The sequence below is a fragment of the Protopterus annectens genome, chromosome 13.part0 (assembly GCF_019279795.1).
Source record: "Protopterus annectens isolate FY-2018-M chromosome 13.part0, PAN1.0, whole genome shotgun sequence".
In the NCBI taxonomy this organism is placed as follows: Eukaryota; Metazoa; Chordata; order Ceratodontiformes; family Protopteridae; genus Protopterus; species Protopterus annectens.
The window spans coordinates 513,608,793-513,617,284 of record NC_056747.1 but is presented as its reverse complement, the minus strand read 5'-3'; the positions used below and the strand labels follow the sequence as shown (position 1 = coordinate 513,617,284).

At 46.4% G+C, this 8,492-nt stretch overlaps 1 protein-coding gene across 1 annotated transcript in view; it reads right to left on the bottom strand.

The window, feature by feature from the left end:
- Nucleotides 1-8,492, bottom strand: part of BUD23 (BUD23 rRNA methyltransferase and ribosome maturation factor) — a 566,502-nt gene that overhangs the window by 135,721 nt on the left and 422,289 nt on the right. The window contains exon 9 of the mRNA XM_044054140.1: nt 1,061-1,106. Within this exon, the coding sequence (XP_043910075.1) occupies nt 1,061-1,106 (46 nt within the window). The remainder of the gene's footprint in view (nt 1-1,060; nt 1,107-8,492) is intronic.

The window sequence follows — 8,492 nt, the reverse complement described above, 5'->3', positions numbered from 1 at the left end:
TCAATTACTAAAGTAGCAAAAAAAAGTTCTACCTTCTCACCTTTATAAAAGAAAATTCTGTGCAAATACAGCTGAATCAGGCAGATTTCCCTCTACTTTTGAACTGATTAGTATAAGCAGAATTCGGTGGAGGAAAAACAGATGAGAAAATAGATAAGGTACTAATTCTACTTTGTATATCTGGCATTTTCATTCAATATTTGAAATATAACTAAAAAGATAGAAGACCAAGAAAATAGTGTTATCAGTTGGAAACTTGAAACGGACCTAATCTGTGTAAAGCACACCAGATCTTAAAAAGACTCCTGCTTTGAACTGCAGTAGCGCAGCTAGGCCAGGTGACAGGGGCAAATGTGTCACAAACGCATTGGGGGGAATGCAATCTGCCAATCCCGATCTCTCTTTCATGCAATATTGGCTTTTAAATGCCAGTACTGCATTTGCAGTAAAACCTAAGTGCTGTAACGCTCCATGCAGGCAGGGCATAAATTTTAACAACTGTTTGCTACATTTGTAGCAAGCAGTTTGCTACAGTTTAAAAAGAAGGATTTTTTTTCAGCTAAAACACAGCTAACTTATGCACTCTAACACTCCATGCAGAAAGGGTATAAACTGTAGTAACTATTTGTTACAGTAAAAAGAAAATGGCTGAAGAGCTGGGGGGTGTATATCTAACTGCATTAAGCAGACTGGTTACAATGTAGCGACTGTCTTGTTGCAGCAAAGTGCACCCCCCCCCCCTGTTTTTTTTTGCTTTTCACTTGAACAGCTAAGGAGGCGATTACTAGCCCAGGGTGCTGAATGAACCAGCTTGGGTTTAACAATACTAAGGAACAGGAATTACTGTAGTATGGAAAGAATATACCCTTTTTGCCTTGTAAGATGCACATCCAAAAAAACACCTCTGCAATGCAATAAATTACAGAATTTCTTACACCACGGAGTTCTCACTCTACAAACTTCCAGTTCACACAAATGAGTATGTACATCAGTAGTAAAAAGCTGCAAACTTTAGGAAAACTGAGTAATATGTCCAATTAAAAACATTTCCAGTTCTTACCTTCGGTAAAGTACCTGAAGTACCAGCAAAAAGACAGAGGAAGAATCTGGTGGGAAGAGAAAACAATAAAAACAAAAATTATACTTAAAGATTCAGATGTTTTATGTACATAATAAAGAATTATATTAACAGCAGGTTGGTGTTGCCAAATTTATCACTGTACAATAAAAAAACCCTAAGTGCACTTACCTAAATAAATTTGTCTAGTCTCTTTCTGAACACTGAACACTTGGGACAAGTGCCTTTGGCTCCTGTTTTCAGAACAATGAATCTCATGACAGGTCTGAGCTTCTCACCTATCCCATAATTCTTTGCCTTGAGGAGATACGCAGATAGGTACTTACTAGGCTATTGATCTATGAGGATCTTTAGAAGCCTAGCAATACATTCCCATGACGTTTTTAACCCTTATATTTTAATTATGAATAACCAAGACAAAAACTGAAAATTTTCATGTTGCCCCATCCACGAGGAATGTGCTAAACTAAGGGTGAATTTGCAGTTACCCACCCACCTGCCCAGATTATGTCTGAATAGTGTAAGAGAAGTACTTAGCTCTATGTGGAAAGGAAAACAATTCCAAAAAAAGTGGTATTCCATGTGATATGTGTCGATCCATTCAACATTTTCTATTTGTTGCAAAACAGATTTAAATCTCTTGGAAGTGTTTATGCACCTACTGGACGACTTATGAATTCTCTGTGTGTGAGGCAGACAGCACCCCTTGGCAGCCTGTAAGACACAAATAGGGAGAAGGTTTTGAGACAATCTGCATAATTTTTATGATTTAGGCCCTTGACTTTTTTTTTTTTTTTTTTATATACACTAAAAGTGTTGTGGGTGTTCAAGTTGTGTTAAATGTTTGGACAGGTGCATAACAAAGGTGGAATTATACTTTATGATCAGCCTGATAAGTGCAATATAGTGGAATGTTGCATACCATACCGTTAATAACATACTGTGCAATTTAAAATAAAACACTTTCTTACAGCAGTGGATACTTGGTGATCAAAGGACAGTTCACTGTCAACATAGGTTCTCAGGCCCACATCTACTGGATCAATGGTCAGAGGTGTGTTGTCAATGTCATACTTGCAAACAACTTTTCTTGCCGAAGTACACTATTTTACAATCCTTGGCATTCAGTTTTAGTCAATGGCTTTGGTTTAGAAAAGAGCTTAAGGAACTAGGTGTCCCAAGAGGAATTTATTAAAGCACCACATTTACAACTATCTTCAAACTCAGGTCAGCCATAAACCTTTAGCAGTAGCTTTGACCTCCAAGAAGTAAATGCCAAAGTTGAGTGGCTCAAACACTGAACCCTGGGGTACACCACTAGTTAAAGTCTGTTAGAGAAACAAGAGGAGACTACCCTAATTTCCTGAGCTCTGTCTGTGAGCCAGTTTGCTATCCAACATGTTACATGGGGATTACTATTTAGCTGGGTCAGTTTATCTATAACATCCAAGTGTGGGTTAGTGTCAAACACATTTGCAAGGTTTCAATATGCAGTGTGTACTGACTTGCTCTCAGCCATTGCTTTAGTAACCTTAAAGACTTGAAGTCAAAACAGGTTAAGTAGGAGGATTTGCCTTCAGCAAAACTCAACTGGCTTGGTTCAAGAGCATGTGGTTGCTTACGTCCTTATTTATTAATTCCATAACAATCCCAAACCTCCACTAAAGGCACCCACATCAAGCATGTGCAGTCCCATAAATAATTTAAGAACCCTGAGAAATAGTCAGATCTTTGGTCTTACAGGTTCCTTAGACAGGAGAGAAACATATGAAGAAGTTATGTACTCACCATAACGTTCAATGTATGTAGTCCATCTCGCCTCACATTCTTACCCATGGGTTCGAAGCCGAATTTCGGCTCAGACTCAACCGATTTTACTAGTTCGAACTCTCTCATTGGCTGGGCTAAGCAGGTATCCCATGGTGCACTGCTCCATTTCCCCAGATCTAGTTTTCTGTGAAACTCATTTATACTCCATGCACACATCACATCCAGGCAAAGAATACGCTAAACAGGGGAACCCTGCAGGTAACCTAACCTCCAAATCCTTCAGGAAGGGGGAAGGTGGGAGGGTAAGTAAGAATGTGAGGCGAGATGGACTACATACATTGAACATTTTGGTGAGTACATAACTTCTTGATGTTATGTAGTCCTATCTCGCCTACATTCTCACCCGTGGAACAGCGTCCCTAGCACCTACATCCTGGATGGCTCATAGGAAAATACTCCTGAGAACTGTGGAGCCAAAGGAAGACCTGCCCCTGGAGACCACGTCCAATTTGTAATGAGAAACAAATGTATGAGAAGCCCAAGTAGCTGCAGCACATATATCATCCATCGACAATCTGGCTTGATAGGCTGTAGATGTAGACACCGCCCGAGTAGAGTGAGCCTTGACCGGAAATGGCAGATCTTTACCTCCTGCTTGATAGATGAACGAGATACAACTAGATATCCACCTAGAAAGGGTGACCCTGGAGACCGGTGAACCCATTCTGTTTTCCGAAAAGGAAACAAAAAGTTGGTCAGACCTCCGGATATCCTTTGTTTGGTGCAAATAGAAGCGTAATTGTCTGTGTACGTCCAGCTGGTGAAACCTGAATTCTGCCTTGTTAGAAAAGTGAGGGAAGACAGGCAACTCAATGGATTGATTTAGGTTAGACACGGAAGCCACTTTAGGAAGGAACAAAGTGTTTGGTCTAAGAGAGACCCTGTCTTCATGGAAGATTAAATACGGAGGTTTGATAGAGAGGGCTTGAATCTCTGAAACTCGCCTTGCTGAAGTGATAGCTGTTAAAAAGGCAGTTTTCCAGGTCAAGAATTTCAGTTCGCAGGTAGCTGCAGGCTCGAAAGGTGGTAAGGTAAGGGCTTGTAGAACAAAATTGAGATCCCAGGGCATGATTGGTTCAGACACCGGGGGACGGAGCAACAGAGTACCCTTCAGGAATGCCTTGCATAATCTATGTGCCATGAGACTAGACTCATTCGCTACATGGAAATTAGAGATCGCAGCTAATTGAACTTTGATGGTGGCTGATGCGGAACCCTGATGGAAAAGCATAGACAAAAACTCCAGGATTGAAGCTGTGTAAGGATCAATGCCTCTGGTATGTGCCCAGATAGAGAACCTTTTCCATTTGCTAGAATAAATCTTTCTAGTGGATGGTTTATGAGAGGATAATATATGAACAACTTCTGGTGAGAAATTATGAGATCTGACTAATGATGAAATTGGAGTAGCCAGGCTGTCAACCGGAGGGTCATGAGGGAGGGGTGGAACTGCCCCAACATGTGTGTCAGTAAATCTGGTTGAGGGTCCAGAGTCCAAAGAGTGTCCACAATGAATTGTTGAAGAAAAGGGAACCAAACTTGGCGAGGCCAGTGTGGAGCAATCAGAATGATTCTGCTTCCCAAGGATTTCGCTTTCTGAATTACCTTTGACAGCAAAGGAAATGGATGGAAAGCATAAAGCAGACCGGAGGGCCAATCGTGAACCAGAGTGTCCCTGGGTGACTCCCCCTGTGGGGGGATCAGAGTAAGAAATTGCTGCATTTCGCACTGAGGGGGGCTGGCAAAAAGATCGCACCAAGGCTGACCCCACTTGCTGAAGATTCGCCCTGTAACCAGGCGATTCAGGAACCACTCTTAAGGCATCAGAATAGCTCTGCTTAGCCTGTCCGCAATCACGATGGACTTCCCCGGAATGTGTGTTGCTACTAGAAACCGTTGGGAAGTTACTGCCCAATGCCACACTCGCATGGCCTCTCTGCACAGAGGGTTAAGACCTGGTTGCCCCTTGCTTGTTTAGATACCACACTACTGACATGTTGTCTGAGTATATCGCAACCGTCCCTAGAGGGAGAACACTGAAGTGCTTGCAACGCAAGTAGCACTGCTCTTATCTCTAGTACGTTTATGTGCAGATGTGTTCTTGCCACATACCTTGGACTGTCCTGCCAAGATAATGCCCCCCCCCCAATCTGGGAGGCGTCCGTGGTCACCATGGCCACCGGGATGGGTGGAACGAAGGGCCTTCCCCCGTCCAAATTGTTGATGCACAGCCACCAACTGAGGTCCTGCTTGCATCTGTCCGTGAGCAAGATGGGATGAGACAATGGACGTCTTTGGAAAGACCACTGAACAGAGAGGAGCCATTGGAGAATTCTCATGTGCAATCTCGCTAAAGGGACCAACATGATTGTTGCTGCCATGGTCCCTAGGAGCTGGAGAACCCATCTTGCCTGGGCTTGTCTCAGGGGCATTAGCCTGTGCGTCTGTTGTTGTAAGGCTTTGATCCTTTCCTGCGGTAAAAATGCTCGCATTTGAATAGTGTCTAATTCTGCTCCTATAAAGGTGACACGCTGCGAGGGCAATAAGGCAGATTTTTCCCAATTTATTGTTATGCCTAGATGATGACATAGATTGATGGTAGCGTCCCTGGTGTGAAGTAGTTGATGCCTGGTGAGGGCGGTAAGGAGCCAGTCGTCCAGATACGGAAACACTTGGAATCCCTGACGTCTCAAGTGAGCCATCACCACCGCCATACACTTGGTGAACACCCTGGAGGCTGTGGTGAGACCAAAGGGCAGGGCTCGGAACTGGAAATGACTGGCTCCCAGCCGGAAGCGTAGGCGACTCCTGGATGCCCTGTCCATTTCCACATGGTAGTAAGCATCTTTGAAGTCAATGGAGCACATCCATATCTCCTCTCCCAACAATGGGAGAATCGATTGCAGTGTGACCATATGGAACTTGGACTTGTGTACGTAGTTGTTCAGTTGGCTGAGATCTAGTATGGGTCTCAGGTCCCCTGTTCTTTTCGGCACCAAAAAGAATCTTGAGTAAGTCCCTAATCCAATTTGGTCTGAGGGGACACGTTGGATGGCTCCTTTTTCTAGCAGCTGGAAGACCTCTGCTGCTGCTTGATCCCTTTGAATGGGTGGAACGTCTGGGATTCTTCTGCTTGGTGGGGGGGTCCGATGCGAGTGGAATGAGATAACCTCCGGAAATGATCGGTAATACCCATCGGTCCTGGGTAATGTTTTCCCAGGCTTCCGGATACAACGAAATTCGACCCCTGACTGGCTCCGGATAAGCACAGCCAGGCACTCCCTCAGGAACGAGAGTACGGAGAGCCACAAAAAGAATAGAATTGTGGTCTCCCGAATTGCGGGGGCCCCCTCTGCCTCTGGGGTGACGTCTCCCTGAATAACCCCTCTCCCCTGCCTCTGGAGGGGGGTTCACCTTGTGCAGCAGGAAAAAATCTCTGTGCTTTCTTGAACCCCCCCCTTCCCGCTGGGCCTTGGGATAAGGCCTAGAAGGAAGGGAAAAACGGACCCCTACGGCAGACAGGGTCTTTCCCTCTTGCTCGCACCTGGTGTGGGTGTCTTTCACTTTGATCACAAACAAGGAGGAACCATTAAAGGAGGCGTCAGTGAAGTGACACAGGCGCAGCCAGGCTTGCCTTCTAAGGGCGACCCCTGAGCTTGCTGCCCTACTCGCTCCCTCAGCTGCATATGAAATGAGCCGCATGGACGAGTTAACAATGCAGTTGAGGGTATAGACCTGGGCGTTAACCATCTGAACCACCGCTTCAGGAACATTACCCACAAGAGTGTCTTCTAACTCTTTGAGGAGATCTCTCTGGAGCAGAGTGAAGTGAGACAGGTAGTTCAGCGACCATAAGGTAAAGGTTGCTGACGAGAGGGTAAGCTTCCCGTACCAATCCATGGTCCTAGACTCCTTGTTAGGAGGATGGACGGATGAAGAAGACTCTGCTACTTCCTTCTGGGTGGCTGCCGCACCACCATGGCATCAACAGGGACTCCTTTAGACAGAAACTCTTTGCCCTGGGGGGCGGAAAGAAACTTGTTGGGACGCTCAGGCATGGGCTCTACAGAATCAGGGTTTTTCCACACTCTTCGACAAATCAGGTCAAGGAGTTCGTCAAAGGGTGGAGACACCCAGGAGGCGGAGGGCTGAGTACCAAAAGCCTTAAGGAATACTGACTCCTCCTTGGCTTTGGACGGCCAGTCACCTCTGTTTCAGTATCTCCAGGATATCGGAGAAGGAAACATCATCAGAGGATGACTTGGGAGAGCCCTCAGATTCCTCGAGGTCAGTATCAGAGGTGAGGGACTCATCCTGGGAGTCTATGCGCTTCCTCTTGCACGATTTCTTCCTGGGGGGGCTCCTCAGGCACAAACTCCAAGGGGCCTTCAGAAAGTTGGGGACCACTCATGGGGGTATCCCTAGGTCCTGGTGCTCTGCTGTCCATGGATGGGTGGTGTTCAGAAGCTCTCACCGGAGTGGTGGGGGACAGAGTGACCGACCCGCCTGATGCAGTTGATGATCTGGCCAGCGCGGTCTGCATAGCCTCAAAGGCTGCCCTCCCCCGAATCCGAGAAGCGACCAGTCTCTGAAGCCACGACGGGGGTCTGAGTTCCCCGAGCCGATGCACCGAGAGGGAGGCTCAGGACCGAAATAAGCCCCGAGATGTCCCCCTCAGGCCCGACCGAGGAATCCCAAGTCCCGAACCCCGAAGATGGAGCAGACGGGGTCTGAGCCGATGCCGGTACCGATGGAGCCAAATGGGGCATCGGAGCCAGCCTAGAAACATCACATGGCGCAGGACACTCCGGCTCCGAAGACAGAGATGCGCTCGGAGGAGGAATGATCTAAGACGGGGTCGGGACGGGCTCTATAGCCGACTGGGTCGGAGCCGAAAACAATTTCGCCAAAACCAGTGACTGGAGGAGCCTCTGAACCACCCTATCAACATCCACATCTGAAAGGGTCCTGGAGGATTTGGAGGACAGGGATGGAGAATGAGATCTCCTTTCAGGAGAAGCTGGTCTGATACTGGGCGATCGGCTCCTAGGAGGTTCCAATACAATTGGAGCCGACGTCTGTTCCGTCAATATCGATCCTTCCTTCGGCCCCGAGGACAGTAGAGCCGAGGAGGTCGATGCAGTTTCTCCGGAGGCTCCGATGAAGCTGACTGAGCCGGAGATCTCTTTTTTGACTTGCCAGATTTTGACTTTCCAGTGGAAGATGAATCCACAGCCTCTTCAAAAGAGGGTTTCAACAGTCCCTTTAAGATTAGCTTATTCTTTCTCTCTTTGGGAACTCTAAGGCTGAATGCATGGCAAAAACTGCAGGATTCCTGCAGATGGATGGCTCCCAAGCAATAGACGCAAATGGAATGCCCATCTGTAATGGACATTTTATACCCACATTTACAGCACATCTTAAAACCCGAAGGTTTGTGCTCCTTGATATCCTTAGACATCTAAATTACAACGCCCACAGCGCAAAACCAAGTCTGAAAGAAAATCACACAGGCGTCTGCTACCAAGAGGCGGGAACGACACTAACAGTAGCCAACACTAAACAGTGATCAAACACACAAAAC